This window comes from Pituophis catenifer, unplaced genomic scaffold (assembly GCF_029215685.1).
Source record: "Pituophis catenifer annectens isolate HBS135680 unplaced genomic scaffold, rPitCat1.0.hap2 SCAF_10, whole genome shotgun sequence".
NCBI classification, from domain to species: domain Eukaryota; kingdom Metazoa; phylum Chordata; class Lepidosauria; order Squamata; family Colubridae; genus Pituophis; species Pituophis catenifer.
Genome location: NW_027256890.1, coordinates 1,716,858 through 1,743,463, shown reverse-complemented (window position 1 = coordinate 1,743,463; position 26,606 = coordinate 1,716,858). Strand labels below are relative to the sequence as shown.

The window sequence follows — 26,606 nt, the reverse complement described above, 5'->3', positions numbered from 1 at the left end:
TTATGGCAATTGTTAGGAGAAAAATATAGCTGTAAGTTCAAATCTGTTCTCCTGAATAGAAGAACCTTGTTGTTCCACCAGGCCGGGCTATCAATGTAAAGATTTTAATTGGTTTTAAATATGGGATTTTAAATTTGAGGGTTTTATAATTGAGCCACTTATTTAATAATTTTAATTATTTTTAAATTTTGTCTGTCTTTGTGCTTTTAATCAGGCTGTACACGGTCCTGAGTCCTTCGGGAGAAGGGCGGTATAGAAATGAAATTAAATAAATAAATAAATAAATAAATAAATAAATAAATAAATAAATAAATAATAGACTTTTTTTTTGTCGTTGCTGGAAACGGGCAAAAAAACAATACAAATTGCAGCCCTATGACAACAAGATGCTGCAATCAGTTGTAAATATAGGCCAATTGCCAAGCACCCAGCAGACGATAGTGTAACCGGCATTTTACAACAGCACCCTTTCCAGAGGTTTTTTAAAAAACAACAACAACAGGCAAAGGTTTCCCCTGTCCAATTGTTGTGGTACCTATTTAGCTACTCGCATTTGCATGCTTTTGTACTGCTCGGTGGGCAGGAGCTGGGGCAAGAACGAGCGCTCACTCCATCACACCGTGCTTAACTGCTAGGCTAAGGCCACCTGAATGTTCAGTAAACAACCAGTTGGGGCTACTTGCTGACTGCAGTGCTGCTGCAGGCCATCCTGACAAAGGATTCAAGAAGGAAGTCAAGATATTTAACATGCCTGCATTAGCTGAGGAGTTACGTTTTTAGGCAGTGGGCAATCTCAAGCAATTGCAGGCAGATATATTTAAAACTTAACATAAAGACATAAAAACAAAAGCTGGTTAAAGATCACAGCCTTTTCAAGGCACAAGTGCATTTTTTCCTTTTTTGAGCAGGAACTATAGTGTCCAGAGAAGCCCTTCTAGGAATTAGCTGCCTCTGTGGCTACAGGTCAGACTCTCCAAAGCAGGGGTCCCCAACGTGGCAACTTTTAAGACTTGTGGACTTCAACTCCCAGAGTTCCTCAACCAGCAAAACTGGCTGAGGAACTCTTGGAGTTGAAGTCCACAAGTCTTAAAGTTGCCACGGTTGGGGACCCCTGCTCCAAAGGGGGCAACCCTCAGCTGGTCTTCGTCCTGCCCCACTTACCTTTAAGTAGGCCATTGTGAGGAGTGGCAGCAAGGTGAAGGGCACCAGGTACAGCAGAGCCGGCTGGGCTGCCCGGTGGATGCGAGATGCCACGGTTGCTGTCAAGAGCCCTGCAAAGGAGGCAAGAAAATTCACTGCTAGAAGATGCTAATTCTTACTCAGCAGATTCAACCCCTGGAGAAATCTACTATCCATAGAAGGCCTGGGACAGAAGAGGAGGTTTGTCTTTGCTGGCTCTGCTTTGCCACCCATTTCCAAACAGAATTATCTGCAAACCAGAGATCTCCAACCGTGGCAACTTTAAGATTTGTGGACGTCAACTCCCAGAATTCCCCAGCCAGCTTTGCTGCCAATTAAAAATTAAAAAGCTTCCAAGAGTTAATAATGGCTCCAAAACTACATTTCTCAGCTAGTCATCCTATGAGCTAGTTAGCCTACATGTGTATGTTTAAAACTAATTAAAAATTAGGGCTATGCAGGTGATCCTTGACTTACAACAGTTCATTTAGTGACTGTTCAAAGTTACAACGGCACTGAAAAACGTGACTTATGACCGTTTTGCACAGTGATGATCTTTGCAGCTTCCCCATGATTATGTGACCAAAATTCAGATGCTTGGCAACTGATTCATATTTATGACCGTTGTTGTGTCCCAGGGTCATATCATCACCTTTTGCAACCTTCTAACAAGGAAGTCAATGGGAAGGCCAGATTCACTTAATAACTGGGTTAGCCAACTTATCAACTGCAGTGATTCACTTAACAACTCTGGCAAGAAAGGTCGTAAAATGGGGCAAAACTCACTTAACAAATGTCTCACTTAACAACAGAAATTTTGGGCTCAATTGTGGTCGTAAATCGAGGACTACCTGTGTTTAGAAAAAAAAAACTAAACAAAAAACTTCAAGCTACCATACCTCATGAACTCAATTACTCTATTTGGAATGCTCAGCATAAATCCTCTTCTAAGTCAACCCATAATGGCAATCGGGCCCGGGAATGCCGTCACTAAGCAAGGCGGTCATAGGTGTGACCGCTTTGCTTAGCAATGGCAATCCAGGCAGCCTGCGTGTGCTGCTGTTAAGTGAAGCCATTAGGCTGGGCAATTTCCTGCTGGCTTCCTACCATCAAATGACTGGGAAACCTGGCAGGAAGTGGCAAGCCCCAGGCTCTTACAATGACAAAGGCATTTTCTGCCAATTATACAGCGATCTGAAGACCCCGCTCTCTTTCTGCATCTGAATTGCCAGAAGTCCCATTTGGAAACTATTTAGAAATTCACCCCGCATGTATTGTGTTTATGAGTCTGGCGTATTGCTTAAGATACCAGGCTATAAGCTGGCTGACCTTTGACCTTCTCTCTCCACCCTGGGCAGGAAGCAGTGGCAAACCACTTCTGCAAATCTTGCCAAGAAACCAGCAGGGACTTTTCCTGCCTGTCACTGGAGCCAAAAACTGACTCAAAGGCACAAAAATGCATACACACATACGGGTTTATAGGTCTCTTTCCCCATTTCTCCCTATTTCTACATCAACGGTGTCATGTTAATGAGGTTCAGATTAACAATGCCTCAGAAAGGGTGCTTGGAAAAAAATGTTCCAACTCCCCCCCACCCCAAAAGTGATTGTAATCTGGGCACTTGGCAACCCACTGGCATTTATGACCATGCATCACCTGATTGCCATCTGCAATCTTCCCTGTCAATTTCCCCGGAAAGTCAAGGCTTTCTATGGGGTGCTTCAGAGGGGTGGGAGAGTCCCTGGGAAGTCAGCGCAGATCGGCTATTCCGTATTAGCACTGGAAATTTTGCGTGGATTTCACCAAGGACGATTTTCAGTGCCAGAGGGGAGAAGGGTGGGGTGCTTCAGGACTGGAAGAAGCCCTTGAAGCACAGGCCACATGCAAGTGTCTCTCTGCTCAGGGGCCGACAATCCTCCTTGGATTTTAGCAGGGAGGATCTTCAGTCTGAGGGGAGAAACCTGTCCACAGCACTTCCAACTTCTGTGTCCTGCCCAGGGTCTCCCACACCTCAAGTTCCTTACCTGGAACTCCATCTGCTTAATGACCCCTGAGATCGCTAAACAACAGCAACCGAGAATGCCAGCATTGTTAAGCGAAGCAGTGATGTGATGTCTCATTTAATGACTACTCTCTCAACAACCGATATCCCATACCCAATTGTGGGTATAGGTCGAGAACAGCCTATATGTGTGTAAGTTAAGCTTTTATCAACATATAAGAGTTTTAAGAATTTGCACTTCTTACCTTTTTTTGTGTTTTGTACTTGGAAAAGAATCATAAACCACTCCAAATTATGAACAACGGCAAACCCAAATGAACAGTTTGTGAGAGGGAGAGATTCAGGAAAATACTACAAAGAATGTTGAAGAGGGAAACATATTCTTTCCGTGGAGGGATCCGATGAACACCTCTACACATACACAAAAACACACACACATTTCACAGTTGTCACAGCCTTTTCCAGCTGTCCTTTCCTCTTACCTACAAAGTATCCGATGAGAGTGCAATGGAAATAGGAGACCTTTTGCATCCGGCCAGAAATGTTCCCGGGTCCTGCTGTGCCACAGGAATCTCCGTTCGCTTGTTTTTTGTAGTTGTCGTAACGCAGAACAAAGCAAAGCAGGAGGCCTGGCATCACAATATCTCCAATCCCCAGCATGGAAAAATGGCTGCCTGTAGAACTGCAAAAGAGCAAGTGGCATTAAGGCCCCCAGCACCAGCCCTTCCCTCTTGGCCAGCAATGGCCACAAACTGGCCAGGGAAGCCAGGCTGATGAACGGGAAGGCTACGGGTCTCTCTTTTGTAAGGACAATCATGTCCTGAAAATAAGTTCCCAAAGTCGAGAAGCCCAGGACAGGAAACAAAGAAGCCCAATCCTACCTTGGAAAGACAAGTTTGCCAGGCAGCGACAAGCGGGGGACGTCTCGGCCAACGCTGGGCCCCAGGTGAAGCTTCCGAGATAAGACATCCAGGGGGTTGTCTGCCGGCTGCGTGGCCACTTTCACCATGACGTTGCTGTTGAAGATGTAGGCAGAGAAGAAGACCTGGAGGGGAGAAAGAGCGAGTTTGAACTCCCCACCAGCCAACTTGGGACCTGCAGCAGGGAAGCAAAACGGAGGCTGGCAGATGCACCCACCAGGTCTCAGGGACCAGCCTCAGCAGCCTTGTTGCTGGTGGGAAAGATATATAGAAATGTTCTGTGGGCAAATTAAACAGTGACCCCTTTGTCCACTTGCATCATTCAGCTCTATCTATGACTTGGGAACCCTTCCTTAAATAAAATAACATATCTAGTCAGCAGTGAACAAGGAGGTGGGAGGCTTGTCCAGCTTATAACTACCCTTTGAGGAACTCTGAAGAATAAACAGCCCAGCTTCCAAGAAGACAGGTCTGCACAGCGAGGCAGCTCTGCAAAACTCAACAGCAAACTAGAGACTGTGCCAGGCGTTTCACCCCCAAATAACAGATCCCTGTTGAAGATCTGCCCAGAGCTCTTTGGGCATTCATCACTGATGTTGCTTCAGCCTGGAGATTTGGAAGGTGAGGCCTGCCCACCCCCTCTGCCTCTAAGGCAGGGGTGTCAAACTTGATTTCATTGAGGACCAAATCAGGGATGTGCTTGAACTTGGGGGGGGGAGGGGGGCAGGGGTGTGTGTGGCCAGCATCAACGTCACTCGTGTCGGGGACACCTGTGGTGGCCAAGCACTTTGCCAGAGAAAACGGGCTCCCGAATTCCGTTTTCAGCTGCAATGGCCTCCTGCAACCCTCTGCCAGCGAAAACAGAGCATTCCCAAGCTCTGTTTTCGCTCATAGAGGCATCCCAGGCCGGTCCTTTGCTGTTTCCAGGGTGGTCCTGCGGGCCGGATCTAAGCACCCTGTGGGCCGGCTCTGGCTCCCAGGCTTTGAGTTTGATACCCCTGCTCTAAGGTCTAGGAAAGAGAGAAGGAAAATGACTTGATGGGAATGTCTCTGAATGCCTGCAAGCACAAAAAAGTAGCGGCTACCAAAAAGCTGGTCAAGGGATTTTTTAAGTGTGACTGCTCCCATCCCAGAAACTCCAGCAGCTTTGCTTTCCATGAAGTCACAGCTGTTGATATGGTATGCCTAATATGGTCTTTCAAACTCAAAGGAAGGAAAGAATAAATAAATAAATAAATAAATAAATAGAAGAGCAAATGTTTAGAATTAAAATGTTAGATTTTTATGATGAGCCTGGTTTATGATGCACATCGTGTAGCAGCTTTTAATTTCCCAAACTCTGAAGTGCATTAAGATGTATACATTAAGATGTATATTTAGCTCCCCTAATGAAGATTGCAGATCCTTCTATACTTTTCCTAGCTGAAATGAACATGAGAGCCTCAGGAGAATGTATTGGGGGTGGGGGGGAGGAGAGAGAGGAATGAACATACATTTTATATAAATGAAAAGGCATTTTGACAGTTGATAAATGCAAAGCATTCTGAAATATAATGCCTGTAGAGGCATTCCATAACACCCAATAAAAGTAGCTGTGATGTCAAATTCTAAAGCTGGAAGAATATTATGCTTGTGGTAACAGATACATATATTTAGAAATACAGATATGTATTCAAAAACTCACCCAAAAGACATCATAAATTAATAGCCCTGATAGCAGCAGGCAGGAGACCTTAAGGCTCGGCAGCCGGACGAAGGCAATCATTGCCACACAGAGGCCCATGGCCAGAGCTACGAAGAGAAGGAATGAAATCAGATCTGCGTTATCAGGCAGAACAAGAGGCGTTGGTGAAAAGAAAAACCTCTAGTGGAGAAGGTCCAGGGCAGAAATATGCCAGGGGGTATGGTTGCTGAACCAGGCGCAGGGAAACCTGGAAGCTTCCGAGGGGTTTTGAGCGGGAAGCTTCTCCCGGACCAATCCCCTCCCAGGGGGCCCAGGGTCAGGGAAAAGAGCCTGGCAGAAGGAACTCTTCACTCTGATGCCTTCAGCTCCTGTATGAAACATGAGAGACAGGTAGGTAGTCCTCGACCTATGACCATAACTGAACTCGTAATTGGACCTTTTTTGCAGCGGTCATTAAGCGAGCACATGGTTGTGGTTGTTGACTGAACTCATTGTTCACTGTGGGATGAAAAAAGCTGGAAACTGGAAGTAAAAGCCAGTTTCTTAAAAAAAAAAAAACCCCACCACAAATCACAGTCACATACATGGAGGCTGCCAAGTGCCACAACGCTGTTAGGTGACCAACCTGGGGGAGGAGATGTTGGAACTTTGAATCGGGATCTTAAGTCCACTGTGATTTTGAATGGTCACTAAGTGAACAGTCGTTAAGTCAAGCACTACTTGCATATAGTATGGGAAACAAACTTCAAATTAAAGCAACAGCTAAGATGTCCAAATCAGAACTGGGCAAACTTATCAGGATCTTCTCCATGCCTCCCTCCCCAGCAGTCAACTCATTTAGTGCAGCGGCTGTTTGGCCCTTTCAAATTTCAACGCCAAATGTCAGACAAAAGTGTCTCTTTCCAAGCGGTGCTCCTGCCGAAAAGGAGATTCAACTGAAAGCTGCCCAGGCCTCATTGGGCCATGCCCAGGCCTCCTCTTCATTTCACTGGCACTTCTCCTCAGCCCAACACGAGGGCAGCATTGCCATTCTGCGCTTGGACAGAGCTGAGGGTTTGAGATGAGGAAGGGGCAGCTATGAGAGCCCAGAATTACAGAAGAACAGAGTTGCAAGGGACCTTGGAGGTCTTCTAGTCCAATCCCCTGCCCAAAAGCAGGAGGCCTGATATCATGGGTGTCCAACCTTGGGAACTTTAAAACCTGTGAACTTCAACTCCCAGAATTCCCCTGGCTGGCTTGGGAATTCTGGGAGTTGAAGTCCACATGTCTTAAAGTTCCTAAGCTTGGATGCCCCTGTTCTATATGGCTCTCCAACCCCTTCTTAAAAGCGTCATCTCCTTCCCAGGGAGCCCAACTCTGTAAGAGGAAGCCGCTGGAGAGGACCTTCTCAGGAGAACATTTGTAGTGTTTTAATGTCCAGCTTGCCTGGCAGCTACTTTGGAAAGCTTTGGGTACCAGTTGTTCCCCTGCTTATTTTCTAGAGGCTTTAATTCTGGAACACCCTTTGGGGGTGCCATTAATCGGGGGGGGGGGTGATATGACTTATCATGGCTTGTATCAAACATGGTTTAGACAAGACAAACAAATTTAACTGCTGACAAGCCAAGTGCATTCCTGAGGCCCAAGCCTGCTGCCTCTGCAGTCTGCCTCCCTAGGCACAGAAGCCCTTGCCTCAAACAGGCAAGAAATGTGATCATCCGACACGCCTTCATGCAACCTTATTTTAATAATCTGTCAATTTCAGAAGCTTTCCCATTGTGTAAAGGGCTTGTGGAAAACACACTTTTTCATTACTTATCAAGTCACAGTGGGTTTCCTCAAGTCAGTCAAGAGTGCTGCTTTGGATGATGTTTTAAACACCCTTAAATATTTCAATTAAGAACCAGCCTTCCAGAATCCCCGAAGAACAAGACAGGCTGCTGGTTCAACACTTTCAAAATGAATTTTAAATCCCACCGTCAGTGTTAGCAGTTCTCGCACACAAATCTTCTTTTTCTGTGTTCTGCTACTTTGCAAGGCAAACATTTAAACCTATAATCTTTGCAAGCAAGTCACTCCCCACTGTATTTCAGCACTTTCAAGTAGAAAAACCAGAATAAAGCACGGCAGGATGCTGAAGTCCATCTTAGCTTTATGCACAAAATCAGGCGGCTTGTGCACCTTAAGGAGGTCCCTATCCGGTCTCTGCTTGAAAACTGACAGCAGTGGCTAAATAGAATAGACTAGAATAGAATAGAATTCTTTATTGGCCAAGTGTAAATGGCCCCACTGTTAAGACTCCTTGAGACACAGAAAGTACTTCCTGTTTTTTCAACCTTCAGAACCAGTCAACAAATCCTTGGGTCTTCATGGGACACTACAAGAATTCGTCCCATAAAGTGTTGGCCTTCTGCTCACTAGACTAAGCCCAGACAATTACTTCACCTCTTCTTGTAAAACTTGCTTTCTATGCTGCTGACTCTTCATCCTCTGTGTTTATTTAAATCTGTCTACATCGTTTTTAAAGTGCCAACAGTGGGCACCAGAATTACAAGAAATGTATCTTTTGTTTATAACATTGTACAACGCCTTCAATGTGCAGAGAATAAATTAACGTTAACTGTGAAGGAAATACACCTATTCAAAGTTCCAATCATTTAAAGATAAGAACTTATTCAAAGGGATTGGGGTAAAAATATAAGGAAGGGGAGACGAAACAATAGTGACAATGTGCTGGCAAGCACAAAGACAAGCATAATGGACAAAAGAGAGAACTTTCAGAAAGAGAGAGAGAGAGGGAGAGAGAGGAGAATTAAGGGAGATTTCAATTATTTGCACATCTGCTCAAAAACTAGCTCGTGCATGATTGCAAACCCTTTAAATTCCTCCTTGCTGACTTTTGTTTTCCAGAAGCCTAGAGAGAAGACAAAGGTATTGCTTCTCCTCAATCTGATCCTAATCAAAAGGAAAGGTTGGAAGAAGAGGAAAAAACAATGGAAATCTGGGCAGAAATGACACCATCTTGGGGTTCAAGATATTACAGAGTGAGAAAATGGAGCACACCCAGACACCCACAATAGATTTCAGGAGACCAACAACTTTCAAGAAATACTAGGCAGAAACCTGCGGACAAAATTTCTCTGATAAAGGGAGGGAGTGCAAGAGAACTTCTCAAAAACTAAGATGGCAACCAATGAGGAAAAAGCAGCTCAGGAATCCACCCAAGATGCCCAAGGAGCTTTTGACCAAAGGGTCAAAAGGAAGCCTGTCAGACAGCAGCTAATGCAGGAAGTCGGAACCCCTGAAGGGCCAAAGGAGCAGAGCTCACAAGGGAAGCCGAAAGCAATAAAAGCCCCTTTTGGCTCTAGGGGTGGTAAAACCAGGAGGAGGAAGGGGTGGGCGGCTGCTAAGATGGGGAGAGGGCCCAATTCCTACTTGGCTCCTGGCTTCTCCTCTGGGGGAATTGCATTCAAAGGGCTCTAAGTGGGATGGTGGACAAAAGGAGGGAATGGTAAGGAAAAGGCAGTAAAGAGATGATGAGGTCCCAATTGCTGCAAATGGGTTCAGGGCTCCAAAATCAGATCATCCAAGAGGCACAAAGGGGCTTGGGGTGTTGTCTTGGAGGACTTTCTGGTGTAGCTGAGGAACCATGGAAGATAGAGCGTCAGAAATTTGGAGAAGGCGGAAGCTGCCCCACTTTCAAAAAAGGGGAGAGGAGAACGGAGAGCAAAGTACACATCAGTGGGTCCATGTCAAGCTGGGAAGAGGGGAGCAGCACTGGCAACTCCAGGCTAACGTCCTGGAGTAAGCAATGGGGTAACATTTGGAAGCAGCTCAGGTAAATACTTTCCTAATTCGCTGAACTAGAACAGGATGGATCAGGTTTAGGGCACAGACTTGCAAAATGTTTATGTCTATACTTTTATAGCCATTCTCAGTAAAAGTAATTTTAGTCTTCCTGTGGCGTTGATTTCCTGGCCTGGTCTACTTCATGGGCTTATTTACCAATGACTAGACAAGAGGTTAGAACACATGACTGCAGGTAGTCCCAAAGGTGCTTTTTCAGGCGGCAGCTGGTCTTTCTTGTTTTGTCATTTGAAGACGTTTCATGACTACAGGTAGTCCTTGACTTATGACCACAACTGAGCCCAAAATTTCCACTGCTAAGCGAGACAGTTGTTAAGTGAATTTTGTCCTGTTTTGAGACCTTTATGTCCCAGTTGTTAAGGGAATCTGCAACTGTTAAGTTAGTAACACGGTTGGTAAGTGAATCTGGCTTCCCTGTTGACTTTTCTTGTCAGAAGGTCGCAAAAGGAGACTCATATTTAGAGTCAGTTACCAACCTTCTGAATTTAGATCACATGACCATGGGGATGCTGCAATGGTCGTAAGTGTGAAAATTGGTCATGTCACTTTTTTCAGTGCTATTGTATCTTCGGACCCTAAGTGAACAGCTCTAAGTCAAGGACTACCTGTATCAGTGCAGCAATAGAAAGATGGAAAGTATCTCAGAGAACAGTAAGTTGGAACACTGGGCAAACGCAAGCCAGATGAATTTCAACAGGGACAAATGAGGAGCCCCAAATTCTTGTATGAAAAACTACATGTGTAACAGAGGAGGGAACCCTAATTAATAAAGTTGTACATGCAGAAGGATCTTGGTATCTTAGGGGATCGTGTCCAGCTGACCGTGAGCCCATAACGTGTGGCAACTATAAAGAAAAAAAAGCAAATATGATCCTAGGCTGCATCAACAGAAATATAATGTCAACAACAGAGTACAGAATAACAGGCTTGGAAGGGACCTTGGAGGCCTTCTAGTCCAACCCTCTCCTGCTCAAGCAGGAGAACCTATACCATTCCAGACAAATGGCAGTCCAGTCTCCTCTTAAAAGCCTCCAGGTTTTCTTTCTTGGCCAGACTGCTCTAGAAGAACACTGCATTCTATTCTGGCATTGGATTTTGAGATCGATCCTAGGTAGAGGCAGATATTTCTTTCTCTGGGCACGATGAGAATATATCTGCTGGATATAACTCTGCACTGGCGACAGGAAGAGCATCCAGGCAGTAAACACTCAGCTCCATTTAGTTGCCCAGACTCTACCCCGCAAGGGATTACGGGGTCATTAAAACAAGATGATTGGATTTTGAGAAGGACAATGACAAACTCAACTGTTTTTGGAAAACAAGAGGCATACAAAACAAAATGGATGGAAAATGTTTGGAGAAGAAAAAACCATCACTATCTTCAAGTCTCTGAAAAGCTGCCACAAACAAAGTGCAGAAGAAGTATTCAGAGTTATCCAGAATGCAAGACAAGAAGCAATGGGTTTAAACTGCAGGTGGGGAAGGTTTCATTTGAGCATCACGAAGACTGTCCCAACCTTAAGAGTTGCTTAACAATGGAAAGGACTGCCTTGAGAGCTGATGGACGTTCTTTTGCTGCAGCCCTTTCAACTGGCAATGCTGTAAGAGCGAGTTATTGCTTGGGCAGCCATTTGAACTAAATGATCTTGAAGGTCCCACCAACCCTTATGTTCTATCACTCTACAATAGTAGAGTTGTTTATTTAAAGATGATGCTTCACTGAAAGTGCTGAGAGCAGCTTTCTACTCACACCCAGTCCTTGTGGTATCAAGTATGTACAGGCCCTACAGGCTTCATCACAAATGCAAATATTAGATGAGAAACAATAAAACAGCAGTATTTGCACAGGAAAAAAGTGGGTAGCTCTCAATGCCCAAAATTCTTCATTCTGTGAAGAAAGAACCAGGCTGAAGAATTGATAAAGAACCAGCCCCCCAAGGAATACCGAAGCATGCTACGCAATAGGCTTATCTGGTCAGGATGTTATACCACAAGCCCTTCCAAATCCAAACTATTTGCTATAAAAACAATTTTACTAGCTAAAATATTTACTAGCTAAAATTTTACTAGCTGAAACACGGCAGTTGAACTACGAAGAACTGTCTTTCCATGGTGCCCACTTGTTCCTCATGCTGGGCCCAGAGGAGAGAAAGTAAACTCACTATAGGTGATTCTGGTCACTGGAAATCACCAGGATACCGCTTGTACCCAAGTTCAAGTCAGAACTACAGTAACTAAAAATCCCTGTTTGGAACACAAAGTCACCAAATGCTTGGGATAGTAGAGAAGTACAGATTTCTGAAAGCCGAGCCATGGCTTTTCCTGCATTGAAAATGTAGGCATGTTTCATGTTTCTATTCCAAAAGTGAAGAATGAAGCTCATGTACTGCAAAACACAGCAACTTTTGCCTGCCTGAGCTAGAAGGGCATTTTCTGCACTCTGACCTTCGCTGCCCCTCTGCATCTAGTAATCCAGGGGCTGTACCCTTAGTCAATATTAGAAGTGTTTCAGATTAAAAACATCTTTTTTAAAAAGTCTGCAAGTGTTTTGAGTTCAGAATAGCATGCCTCAGACTTGAAACAGGCCTGTCTTTGAAATACTTTCAGAATGAGGCAAGCAGCCCGTTTCCTGCTTGAAAGAGCTGAATTGGGCCCTTTCAAGTTTGAAACAGGTTAGATTCAAAGCCCCTGCATATCTCTAGATCAGCGTTTCTCAACCTCTGCAACCTTAAGGTATGTGGACTTCAACACCCGCCCAGAATTCCTCAGCCAAACAACGTCTGGGGAATGCTGGGAATTAAAGTCCACATACCTTAAACTTGCTGAGGTTGAAAAATGCTGATCTAGGTGGCCCATCAAACCTAATGGAGAACAAGCAAACAAAACAAGTGAAGGCAAGTCTGTGCAAGGATTCTGAAGTTCTCTGAACGCAAGGACTTTTATTCCAATCCAGGAACGAATGCCATATAAAATACTCCATTCCACGAGAAAGGTGAGAGGAAATCCAGGAAGGTCTGACCCTTCTAATTTGCATCTCCTGCACTTACCGTCCATGAGAAGCCAGTGCCCAGTTAAGACCCAGATAAGGACGAGCATCACAGAGAGTGAGAAAGAGAGCAGCTCTGCAGCAGTGAAACGCCCACAGCATCCAAAGGAAATCCTGGAAAATATGGCCACAAGTTTAAGATCCTCTCAACAAAAGGAGAGAAAACATCTCCAACTCTCATTTCTATGGACTCCAAGGGCACCAGAGCATAAGAAAAGTGTCCCGCAGAAAAATCAGTCCTCCAAAAAGCACTAAAAGGGAACCACAAAAGCTCTTTTTGGATCAGCCATTAGTTTTCTGCCTTTCAGAAGGTGTAATAAATATGATCGTATAATAGCAATAGCACTTAGACTTACCGCTTCACAGTGCTTTACAACCCTTTCTAAGCAGTTTACAGAGTCAGCCTATTGCCCCCAACAATCTGGGTCTTCATTTTACCCACCCCAGAAGGATGGAAGGCTGAGTCAACCTTGAGCCTGGTGAGATTTGAACTGCCAAATTGCAGGCAGCCGGCAGTCAGCAGAAATAGCTTGCAGTACTGCACTCTAACCACTGCGCCACCGTGGCTCATAATGGTGCCATACCTACATTCTAAAGCAAAGTACAATTAAAAAAAACAAACTCATTATTAAAATTACTAGACTAATTTGGAAACTTAAACTTAAATGCTCCTTTCTACTACACTTCTCTTGGTTTGTTTGTTTTCAACCAGATATAAAATAAACAAAACAAAATTAATCTCAAAATTGATGATGTACCCACAGAGCTAGATGTTAGTAAGAAAATATATTTGCCATAAAGTATCTATGAGAATACAACTTATAATGTGAGTAATGTAATTAATCACAAAGTTTAAGTGAATAACTATGAATCTAAAATCTATGTATTACTACAATAAAATAGAAATAAGGTAACTAAGAGCTATAAATAAATTTAAATTCTAAACTCTGAAAGCCTCTGTACCGTTTATTGAAAATCCATGACTTACTTACTGTAGATATGTAACCAAATTTAAAAATGAATTATGCATTACTTTAAAAAGCATAAAATGACAGATATACATAGTTGGCTGCTAAGATCAAGATAAAAAACAGAATAATTTTAGCCCAATTAGCATTAACTGGATATCAATTCCCGCAGTATTGCACACACTACACAATTGGCTACGTTATAAGACAGAGGTGGGGAACGATGGCCCCTTTATGACTTGTGGACTTCAACTCCCAGAATTCATTAGCCAGCATGGGAATTGAAGTCCACAAGTTGAAGTTCACAAATCATTCTGGGAATACTGGGAGTTGGTCCACAAGTCATAAAAGGACCAGAGTTCCCCACCCCGTATGTAAGCAATGAAAGAATTATTGTGCAAAAATACCTATACAGAACTGACTTGCACAGCCTGGTAACTTTAGGAGCTCTGATGGTGCAGTGGTTAGAATGAAGCATTGCAGGCTGACTCTGTCCATAGCCAGGAGTTCAATCCTGACTGGCTCAAGGTTGACTCAGCTTTCCATCCCTCCGAGGTCGGTAAAATAAGGACCCAGATTGTTGGGGGTAATATGCTGACTATAAACTGCTTAGAGAGTTCCTGGAATCCAGGAGAAAGAGACACTATAAATAATATAGAAGTTCTAAGTGCTATTGTTATTGCTAACTTTACAAGTCCTGAGTGAATAAGGGTTGCACCTATTAGCTGTGCCGATTAGGAGAGCATGCTCAACAGCTCCTAGTGGCCATTTCTATGAAAGGAGTCAGGCTCCTTGTGCTCCCATCAGACAGGGGCATTTCAAAGATGCCATGAGCCTTTTTCTCTTAAGAGAATATTTGTAGCTTTATAAGCAGGGCCAGAGAATCTGTCATGCATCTCCCACTTCAGGATGCTATCTCATTTTCATTATCTTTATAAATAACCCAAAACAGCGAACGGATCTAAATTCTATCCTCTTTCTATTTTCTCCACAGCGGGTTGTGGGTTAGGCGGAAAATGTGACTGGCCTAAGATCACCCAGCTTTTTCTATTTTTAAAATTATTATTTATTGTTTCTATTTCTTTCTTTCTTTTTTTCCTATTCACAAAGAGCACCGTTTCAGAGGAGAGCATGGATCCAATCGATCATGTATACTGGGGCATTTTTTCCATGTCCCTGCCCAAATTGAAAAGCCAATGCTAAATGATGGTGTAGAACTGTGGCTGTTATTCTCTCCCTAAAGGCATGGCTATCCACAGAAGATGCCTCATCACAAAGGAGAAGGGTCTGCTTGTGAAACGGAGGTGGGGTGGACAGAAGATGGGCTTTTGGATTGTGGCCCCACGAGTATGTCCCCCAGGCATGTTCATCTCTTTCCCCTGGACTCCAGGAAGCTCCTTCTCCTTTAAATAGGCCTTTGATGTCTAGCCATTTTTTATTTGAGTAGTTAACCGTTTTTACTTATGCTGTCACATTGTAAAATTGCTATATAAAGATGTTTTTATACAACAATGTTGTGGGATTGGACCAGCATTATTGACAGACAGACAGATGTTTGTTTCATTATTGATACAGGAGAATATTTGTAGCTCAGGGCTGAAATGAAGGGTCCTTGGTGCTCTCTGAGCTTGGTTGTTTTCTTGTTACCCAAACTGGGCAACATCATCAGTGATAGTAAAGTGTGAAGTTTGTTCTCAATTTATATTCTAGTGGCTTGGTTGGACTGTTACTGTTATTTCACAGTTTCTTGATTAGAGTATTGTGTATTTCTTGATTGTTGGCCTGATGTTAACCTGGGTGTCAATCTATGCTCATCTGGGTATTGATTGCTGGTGGGGCTTTTCATCTACTTGATGTTAACTGGGATCATCCTAGTCAAAAGAGACCAAAATGATGATCCCAGTTAACATGAAGTAGATGCTACCTAGTTTGAGTAATGAAACATCTGCAAGAAAACCACCAAGCTCAGAGAGCATCAAGGACCCCTTGTGTTTCAATATTATCAGCACTGCCCCAAATGGCCAGGGGAAAGGAACTTTGGGTTTCTTGTCTGGTGCCAGAAAAGGTTGCACCTGGTACCTTCTCTGCATGAATGAAAAGCCCCTGCAGAATCCATTGCTAAGCTATTTCACTACCAGTCCAACAGGATCTCTTAACGACACAGAAGATGAACAAACTTCCTTCTTACTTGTTTTGAGGTGAACAAGGTCGTGTTAAATACTGGCACATTGGGAGCAGGAGGAAAGCAAAGGCTATTGTTGCAAGGACTGCAGAGAAACAGAAAAAGGGGGGGGAAATACCATTATTGCAAAAAAATAAAAATCCAAGAAAAGCAGACATCCACAATTAACTCAGACAATTTTGTGTTTAAGAGCCCTGTTTCTTGAAGAATAATATCAGTACCCTCGGCGCTTGCGATCCAGTACTTTATACCCATGAAACAAATACTTTCTGATTTGGTGACGCATACGTGACATTTGGCAGAAGACAAAAAACTGGGCGCAGTGTACCAGAGGCTGCCTTTTTGTGACTGGGCCCAACTTTCAGCCCAGAGACTCAGGGTGACTAAGATGCAACTGGGGAAGTTTAGCAACATCAGCAGCACATTTTGATTCTAATCTTCCGAGTTCTTCTCTGCAGCTCCACTGAAAGAAATCGGCACCTGGGGCTCTCGCAGAGTTTCTGACCGCTTAAATGTAGTTTTAGAAAAAGAGCTTCCCAGCGGATTATGTTATACTATTATTTATTTCATTTTAAAACTGTTTTATTCTACAGGTTTATGGCCACCCTTCAATTTCATGGTGGTTTAAAAAAAACAAAAAACATTACTCCGTAAAAAGGTAAAACAGAACCAGTGCAATGTATAAAAAGCAGCATAAAAACAAGAGAACCATAATAAACATAAAATGATCTTTAAAATAGCAGAAATAGGTGAGATCAGGCATTTGGTGGGTTGGGGGGATCGCTGATGTGCTAAGGACTTCCAAATCAAGGGTTGACAATTTAGTTGTGCCCAAATAGTTTGTGCTACAATTCCCCGCATGCAACACACTTCTGGTCATGGTGTCTGGGGTTGACAAAATAAATACGTTTATTCAACTCTCTTGGATATACACACACAAGGCTAACTAGACTTTTGGCAAATATTACACCAGGTTTTTCAAGCTGTTCCTTGGAACCCCAAGATACTGTGAGGGTTTAAGGGTGAAAAAAGTATAATTTTGCCATCAAGCCTGGGGACCCAGAATCCATGAAGTGGTTGGTTTGACTGTTGTCACCAGAGCTGGATGGAGGTTTATTGGGGTTTTGTATTAGGATTTTATTTCTTTAAGCTGCCTGAAATCATCGTGAGTGAATTGGGAAGCCATATAAATGCCCTTAATTAAAAAAATCAATCAAATAAAAAAATCAAATCAATAAAACATTTGTGCTCAAATGTAGCCAATTTCTGTCACTAGCGCTGCATTTCTTGACGAAGGCTTCCAGAAAATCAGTTTACAGCAGGGGTGTCAAAGTCATGGCCTGTGGGCCGGATGCGTCTCGCGCTGGCCACGCCCACCCGTGCTTTAGCGAAGGAGGGAAACGTCGCGATCCATTACATGATGACAACATGACTCCATGAGTTTGACACCCCTGGTTTATAGCTAACAGCTTCTGAGTCATGAATCCACTGGGAAACCTCTCCTTGGGACAATCAGCCTCACCTGCTGTGCATATTGTAAAAACCACCTGAACCGAGTCAAAGAAGAAGAACATAACCAGGAGAGACACGGATGCCCCAATGGGCAGGAAAAGCGCCTGTGTTGAATCAATAGTCTGGATACCTGCAGGGGAAAAGGAGGAAAGGTAGCGATTATTTGGCATCACACAATAGCCACAGCTACAAGGGCGTCAGCCTAGATCCTCTTGCTGCCACACACACAAACAAACAAAGCTAAAGTGACAGGCTAGATATGCACATTTTTAAATTGCAAATAGGAAATGTTCAGAAGAGGAGAAAAACAAGAGGTATAATATAGATAGTCCTTGACCTATGGCCACAATCGGGACCAGAATTTCAGTCACTGAGCAATGTGGTTGTTAAGTGACTCCTCACACGACTCAACCCAATTTTATGATCAATCTTGTAAATTTCATGTAGGGTGACCATTTTCACTATGAAGTGAATCACTGGGATCATTAAGCAAATCCGGTTTGGCTAATTGACTTTTTAATCCAGCCTGAGAAGATTTTGTTCCCTTTGATATAAATTCAGAATCAATTAAAAGACTTTGTCCTCAAGAATAATGTAGATTCGGAGAGCTGAAAATCACCATTTTGAAGGGTAGGATTTAAAGTGGTGTCACAATTCAATCTGTTTTACTCTACTCAATTATTTGAAATCCATTATTATTTTTATTCTAATCTGTTAATTGTTAATAGTTTCAATGCTTTTATTCAAAATTCTAATAATTAAAAAAATGAAAGCTCAGAGCCTATTAGGAGACAGTTCAATACTTTGCACTAACCTACTTATATACCACCAACATCTCTTAAACTAAAAATATTAAAATATTAAAATATTGGTAGTACAGTGGTTTAATGCACCCTGTTATTAACCCTGTTATTAACACAGCTGCCTGCAATTACTGCAGGTTCGAATCTTACCAGGCTCAAGGTTGACTCAGCCTTCCATCCTTTCTAAGGTAGGTTAAATGAGGACCCAGTTTGTGGGGGCAATAAGCTGACTTTGTATAAAATATACAAAAGTATGAAGGCTATTGCTTGACGCATTGTAAGCCGCCCTGAGTCTCCGGCATATAAATCAAATAAAAAAAAAAATGAAATGAACCCCGCTATATTTCATATGCCTTTCTTCAAAGTAAAGATGCCTTGGATTTTACTACTTGTAACTTCCAAGATCAGGTTAATTTTCTTAAAATATTTCATCTATGTTTCACAGACAACAGCACTGCTACTCCAAAATGAAATAACTGTTATTAACATATATTAGAAATGCGTAATTTTAGATATAATTATTACAAGGAAAGATAGTAGAAGATTTATATAATATTGATATTGTTCTACATTTCTAGCTCATGCCAGATAACCCGAGTAGGCTAAATTTCATTTTAATTCTTCAACGTGCTCATGAAATGTGTCATTTATTATAGGTGGGCCCAACCATGCAATAATTTTAAGATTTACTGTCTAGACCACTAACACGAGAAACAGATGACAGAGCTGGATAAACCAGTTGCTCTCCCCACAGGACTAAGAGATAATAAGCTTCCACGGATTTCACGATCCCGGAGTCCGGATCCTCCTAAAAGCCATCTCCTCTGGAGCTTCTGGGACTCACTGGCACTGTGGCTGCAGATTCTGCAGATGCTCAACCTGACACAACCTGTGATCCAACTAACTTTACTTCTGACTTTTATTTGGAGTTTCTCATTGTTGCCTTCCTTTTATTAATTTTCCCCTTTTCACAAATAAGCTCTTTTTTGTATCTTGCATATGCCAGCAGTATTTAAAAAAAAACATTCAACTAAGCTATTCCTTGTTTTATGATATTGCAGGTTCTGTGTTTCTCACTTTGGGCAAATGATTCTAGAGTACTTTCCTTTTTTATATACTTTTTGCAGAGATGGGCAAAATTGAAGGCTCCTTGAAGAAAGGTCTGAGCCCTCCAAACCCGACTGAAAAGATTGGCTGCAGTCAAAAAAATACCTTGGGGGTGGAGCCTAACCTTAATTCCTTAATTTCCATTAACAGAAGTTTTTTAAACATCCCAGTTTTGCAGAGTGGGCCTCAGTCCCATTTCTTCCAGCTGGGCCACACTGAAAGCTGGATGGGCCGGCTGTGTGGAGCGGCCAGTCACAGTCTACCCCCAAAAGTAGCGCTGTTATGAAAGCTGGCCTTTGAAGGAAGCCTCTTACTGTTATTGGTGCTACCGCCATTGAAGGGTCCAGCCGAGTTGCTGCTGTCCTTTTCCTTGTCTTGGTTCTCAAAGTCCATGTTCAGGGACCTGCAGAAAATGAGCACATGCAAAATATCAGCTTTACATCTGGAAGGGCCAGAACGTTGGTGTCCTTAAATGGAATATCAGTGCAATCAAAACATAGGGGTTTTTTTAATTTGTACCCACTTTTTGTTAGAATTTTCCAAGCATCTTACACAAATAGTAGATGTATTAACAAAAATCAATTATGCAGAAAATGGACATTGGCTTACCTGAACATCCCTTTTCAGCTCGCTGCTCCGACAATCCACATGCATGGGTAATCACTTCCTGCTTTGCCAGAGACTTTTTTCACTCAGGAAGTGATTACCCATGCGTGTGGATTGTTGGAGCAGCAAAGCTGGAAAAATATGAAATTCTAGCAATGTAAATGCTAGCAATCACAGAATCAAACTTAGGAGCATGATTCATTAAAACATTAAAACATCCTTATGCACAAGAGTTAATTTTGTTTTTATTGAAGATCTGCATCCATCCAAAGACATTTTTTCTAGCTTTGCTGTATAGAAAGAGAAGCAAAACAATAAACTAAAAATATTATAATAATATCAATCATAACAACTTATAAAATCAATATGAAGCCGGTTTCAATTTTCAGATTTAGTTAGGATCAGCTGTACATTCCTAGGGAGATTGTTTTGCAGCTGAACAACACTGATAAAAAATATGCTTCCTCTCAGGGCACACAAGCTCAGCTCAGACGGTAACACAACAACCTCTTAACAGATCATGGAATCCAAGAAGATTTTCAACAAATCTAGTGTCCACTTATCTAGATTCATAAAAATAGTATCTGAAGAGACATCTGGTCTTAAATAATTGGCCCTTATATGCACATAATTGAATTTTACTACTAAACTGGAGTTTATAATTAAGATTTAGTAACAAATGAAATTAGACATCCATCTTCTCTAATGGTTCATGAGGGAAAAAAAACGCTGACCAAGTTGTTGCCTTATAAATGTCTCTGAAATTTTTCACAGATTTGAATTTCAAGAAGCTCTCCAAGCCCTAGTCTTCTTCAGCCCCATGCAAAGAACAGGGGCAGAGTTCCTTTCCCTGGTCAGTACCTGTTCCATTGCAACAGGTTCCAATCTATTACAGGGAGTCCTTGCCTTACAACTATTCATTTAGGGAGTTAGAAAGAGTTAGAGAGAGAGAGAGAGAGGAGAGTGAGAGTGAGAGTGAGAGTGAGAGTGAGAGTGAGAGTGAGAGTGAGAGTGAGAGTGAGAGAGAGAGAGAGAGAGAGAGAGAGAGAGAGAGAGAGAGAGAGAGAGAGAGAGAGAGAGAGAGTCAAGCTATTTTCCAGGCACCCGAAGGCCAGACAAGGAATAACGGATGGAAACTGGACAAGGAGAGATTCAATGTAGAAATAAGGAGGAATTTTCTGACAGTGAGAACAATCAACCAATGGAACAGAAGTTGCCTTCAGAAGTTCTGGGAGCTTCATCACTGGAGGCTTTCAAGAAGAGACTGGACTGCCATCTGTCAGAAATGGTGCAGGTCTCCTGCTTGGGTGTGGGTTGGACTAGATGACCTACAAGGTCCCTTCCAACTCTGTTAATCTGTTAATAGCTACTGATGGTGCCTCAAGTATTCACCTACGTAAACTTTGCACTCTATTGGGAGGGTGAGACCATTTTTAGACGAGTGACTTGGAGACCAATCAGGGCTCTAATGGGATTGTCAATGCTAGGATAGCTATCCACTTATTCCCAAACAGAAATGGGTTCTGTCCATATTTTACTTACAAAATCATCATTATCATCATCATCATGAAATTTTAGATGCAGTTTAGACAAGGCAGGGAAGGCAGCTGACTTTCCCCTGGTCCTTTTGATGCTACTAGTAAGTGTTCTCAGAATCCATCTTTAAGGTTCTTGTTGGGTTTTTGATTACCATGTTGTAGGAATCCAGGCTGCACAGTTTATAGAAGTTATGTGCCTGAGTGCTGTCTCCATCTTCCATGTCACATAACTGTCCTTTTTACCCGGCTATTCTTTTCGAATAGGAAGTAGGGACAGTGCACTTGGTCTCCATATGAAGCCTGACCTTCCCTGGGTCTCCTAGGTAGGGATGCCTGAAGTTCACCGAGTTCAGTAGAGAGAAAGGAGGAAGCAAATCTGGAACTCTCTGCTTACCTCATTCACCTTTTATTCATCTGAGGGGAGAAGTGGGGAGATGCCCCCACCCAGAACTTCCCAGGGTGGTAAAAAGCTGCTTTCTACTAATCTGTCTGGCCAGACGAGAAACAAAGGAGATGATCTTTCTGTCCCTACTTGGCACCCCTGCATACTTCGGGGCTTCGTTTCTTCCTCTTTGTCTAAAGGTTTTTCTCTTTTTTTCCCTCTCCTATTTTTTTTAAACACATGACCTAAAAGTTCTTCCTTTTCCGCAGAAGTAAGAGCAAATTAATCCAAAGTTTTTACTTGCGGCACAAATGACCAAGATCTATCTATCTATCTATCTATCTATCTATCTATCTATTTATTTATTTATTTATTTATTTATTATATTTCTATACCGCCTTTCTCCCGTAGGACTCAAGGCGGTGTACAGTCAAGAAAAATATAGACACACAAACATCATAAAATTGCTAATTAAAATTATTACTTAGTTTGGTCAATTAAATAAAACCCAGAATTAGATCACATTTAAAAATCATTCACATGTTCATATGTTTAGCCCCGTCTGTTGGAACATCAGGGTCTTGAGGGCACGGCGGAAAGCACGGAGATCAGGGATATTCCGTATCTCCGGGGGCAGTTCATTCCAAAGGGTTGGAGCCCTCACAGAGAAGGCCCTCCCCCTGGGAGTCGCCAGTCGGCATAATTTGACTGACAGTACCCTGAGTAGTCCCTCCCTGTGAGAACGAACTGGTTAGTGGGAGGCTATTGGTGGCAAAAGACGGTCTCGTAGGTACCCAGATCCTAAGCCATGGAGCGCTTTAAAGGTGATAAATAACACCTTGAATCGCACCCGGAAGACCATCGGGAGCCAGTGCAGCTCGCATAGGAGAGGTGTTACATGGGCGTAACGAGCTGCGCCCATAATCACCCGCGCGGCTACGTTCTGGACCAGTTGGAGCCTCCGGGTGCTTTTCAAGGGGAGCCCCATGTAGAGAGCATTACAGTAGTCCATACGGGAGGTAACTAGGGCATGAGTGACCGTGCGCAAGGCGTCCCGATCCAGAAAGGGACGCAACTGGCGGATCAGGCGAACCTGATAAAAGGCACCCCTGGCCACGGCCGTCAAATGATCTTCTAAAGATAGCCGTGAATCCAGGAGGACACCCAAGTTGCGGGCCCTCTCTGTGGGGAGCAAGATCTCATCCCCTATTGTCAGTGATGGTACCAGCTGACTATACCGGGACACCAGAAGCCACAGCCACTCGGTCTTGGAGGGGTTGAGTCTGAGCTTGTTTCTCCCCATCCAGATCCGCACGGCCTCCAGGCAACGGGACATCACAGCAAGGGCATCATTGGGGTGGTCTGGGGTGGAGATGTATAGCTGTGTGTCAACAGCATACTGATGAACACTCACCCCGAAACCACGGATGATCTCGCCTAGCGGTTTTACATAAATGTTGAACAGAAGGGGTGAGAGGACTGACCCTTGCGGCACTCCACAAATAAGGTGCCTCGAGGTCGACCTCTGCCCCCCCTGCCAACACAAACTGCGAACGGTCAGAGAGGAAGGAGGAGAACCACCGAAGCACGGTGCCCCCTATTCCTAACCCCTCCAGCCGGTGCAGTAAGATACCATGGTCGATGGTATCAAAAGCCGCTGAGAGATCTAATAGGACCAGGATAGAGGAGCAACCTCTGTCCCGAGCCCTCCAGAGATCATCCACCAACGCGACCAATGCCGTTTCCGTGCTGTATCGTGACCTGAAGCCCGTCTGGAACGGATCCAGATAGACAACTTCATCCAGGTATCGGGGTAGTTGTCGCGCCACCACACTCTCAACAACCTTCGCAACAAAGCGAAGATTGGAGACTGGACGATAATTTGATAATATAGCTGGGTCCAGGGAAGGCTTCTTGAGGAGGGGCTTCACAACCGCCTCTTTCAAGGCAGCGGGAAAGACACCCTCACTCAGAGAAGCATTTATAATCCCCTGGAGCCAGCCTCGTGTAACCTCCCGGGAGGCCAGTACCAACCAGGAGGGACACGGGTCCAATAAACATTTGGCAGCGTTAAGCTTGCCCAGAATCCTGTCCATGTCCTCAGGAGTCACAGAGTCAAACTCTTCCCAGATAACGCTCTCAAGACCTGCCCCTGTCTCCTCCCCTGGATCTACCCAATCGGAGTCCAGGCCTTCCCGAATCTGAGCGACTTTATCATGCAGAAATTGTACAAAATCCTCAGCTCGACCCTTTAAGGGATCTTCCCGTACCCCCACCTGAAGTAGGGAGCGGGTAACCCTAAACAGCGCAGCTGGGCGGTTCTCTGCAGATGCAATAAGAGCGGAGAAGTAGCTAGACTTCGCCGCTCCTATCGCCACTAGGTAGGTCTTAATATAAGATCTCACCTGTGTTCGGTCAGATTCAGATCGGCTTGTCCTCCAATCGCTCTCCAGGCGTCTTTTCCGACGCTTCATCTCTCTCAGCTCCTCGGAAAACCAAGGAGCTAGACGAGATCGGCATCGGGTCAGAGGCCGCAAAGGCACAACGCGGTCCAAGGCCCCAGTAGCCGCCCTGTCCCAGGCGACCACCAGGTCCTCAGTCGAGTCGTGAGCCAGAGTCTCAGGAAATGGCCCAAGCTCCATCAGGAACCTTTCGGGGTCCATCAGGCGCCTGGGACGGAACCATTTGGTTGGTTCCGTCTCCCTGCGGTGGGTGGAAGTGACTTGAAAGTCCATGTGAAGGAGAGAATGATCAGACCATGACAAGGGCTTGATGTCTATATCCCCTATTCTTAGATCATTCAGCCACTGATCAGAGACAAAAATCAAGTCCAGAGTGTGATTCCCCAAGTGGGTGGGGCCTTGAACTACCTGGGTCAGGTCCATGGCCGTCATGGAAGTCATGAACTCCCGAGCCGTCTCCGACATCTCACCAGCGGATGGCAGGTTAAAATCCCCCATAACAGTATGTCTGGGGGTTTCCACCGCCACCCCGGCTATAATGTCGAGCAGCTCAGGCAGGACCGCTGTTACGTGGCAGGGAGCCAGGTACGCAATCAGTAGGCCCATCTGAATCCCCTGACCCCACTTCACAAGGAGGGACTCACATCCGGCTATCTGAGGAACAGTGGCCTCCCTCGGGCAAAGACTTTCTCTAATGATTGCTGCCACTCCCCCACCCCTTAATTAATTTAATTAATTAATTTAAGTGTAAATTATTACACTTTGGACATATTGTGTGAACACCTAGATCTCTGGAGTAGTCTATAATGCTTGGAAAGATTGGAAGGAAGATAGCGAAGAAGGCAACCAGCATGGCCTCAGCTAGAGCAGCCATGTCTTCATCATAGGAAGACCTAAAGGAACAGGTTGTGGACAGGTTGTGAATGTGGTTGCTAAGAACTGACCCAATGGCCCATATAATCAATCACCCATATAATCAATCAAATCAGAAAAGTTGGAGTTAACTCTTACTCCTGTTTAAAGCCCTGTATTCAAACACCTGGTGTGTGTTGGTGTAAATGGTTCTCTAACTCAGAGTAGGCTTACTCTGATGAAGATATTAGACAGGGTAGTGCTCTAGCTCCAATGCTTTTAACCCTCTATAACATCATCATCCCAGGATTCCTATATATGCTCTAGACACTCATATGTCAAAGATGCATGATAAATTTATTAATATTCTCTTATATGCTAACCGTACGGTTCTGATGGCACGTTCCCAAGTAGTCCTGAGAAGAATGCCGCAGAAGCTAAAAACCTACTGGGTGCTCAATTCTTTAAAAGTGACTAAAACAAAATCTGAAGTGGTGGTATTCAGCAAAACTAAAAGAGTGACATATAACATATAAAGTGTGCTGGGTGGAAAACCTCTTGGACAACTGAATTCTTTCATCTATTTAGGAACAATTTTTACCCAATACAGAAAAGGCATCTTTGGGAGAACTACATCCTAGATGACTGAGAATTTCCATAGATAATTTTTGGTACCTATGTCACTGAGTTTTTTTAAAAATGATTTGCCCATGACTCCGTGTTGGGTAAATGACTGCAAAAAATATAATTCCTGCCATTCCTCATCGTAAGTATGACTCAGCCCAACTCCTGGGTAAGTCAACATCCTAAGTTATTTTACAGCATGGGTTTTCTATCCAATGCCTCCCATAGAAAGGCAATTTTTAAACAGAGTCCTAGTTATCATTTTCTAAATAGATGAGAGTTATTGGCAAAAAAATGATTTTTAAATTGGTTGGCTAAAAACAAAACCACTTTCCAAACCAAAAAACACCAGTCAATAAGTTTGACCCAAAGCTAAGGAAAACCTTTTCTAGAGCAAGATTTCAGTTGTTGGATTCCATGGCCAAATAAGAGCATTTCCATTAGTTGTGATATCATGAGAAGATGTGTATATGTGTTGCTCCGGCCATCATAGATAGTTCGTGTTCATGTTTTATTTGATTATCAACTGTATGCCTTTTAGGCTTAGATACTTAAAATTCCTACTTGAAAGAACAGCCCACTGGGACCTGAATTGTAGACAGTCCTATTTCCTCCTGGGCTTTAATATATACATTGTGTGCAGAACTGGTAATTTATAGACAAGGCAGTTCAGCTAAGAACTTGTTATAATGAACAGATCAGAGTATATACTGTATTTTAGGATTTAATATTTTATTCGTATACTGTCAGGAATCCTCTGTAAGGGAGATGGACAGTTTCTAAATTTGATAAATAAAATAAAAATAAAACAGAACGGGCTATCATGTAAAAGTGATGAGTTGCTTTGTAGAGTGAGATGAGCAGCATTTAAATTATATTAAATTAAACTACT

At 43.4% G+C, this 26,606-nt stretch overlaps 1 protein-coding gene across 1 annotated transcript in view; it reads right to left on the bottom strand.

The window, feature by feature from the left end:
• SPPL3 (signal peptide peptidase like 3) overlaps positions 1-26,606 on the bottom strand; it is a 95,964-nt gene that overhangs the window by 8,626 nt on the left and 60,732 nt on the right. Inside the window, exons 3-10 of the mRNA XM_070950974.1 lie at positions 19,565-19,653; positions 17,351-17,470; positions 15,835-15,913; positions 12,680-12,792; positions 5,787-5,893; positions 4,064-4,227; positions 3,665-3,864; positions 1,162-1,271 (exon numbers count right to left, since the gene is read on the bottom strand). Coding sequence (XP_070807075.1) covers positions 1,162-1,271; positions 3,665-3,864; positions 4,064-4,227; positions 5,787-5,893; positions 12,680-12,792; positions 15,835-15,913; positions 17,351-17,470; positions 19,565-19,653 — 982 coding nt within the window. The remainder of the gene's footprint in view (positions 1-1,161; positions 1,272-3,664; positions 3,865-4,063; positions 4,228-5,786; positions 5,894-12,679; positions 12,793-15,834; positions 15,914-17,350; positions 17,471-19,564; positions 19,654-26,606) is intronic.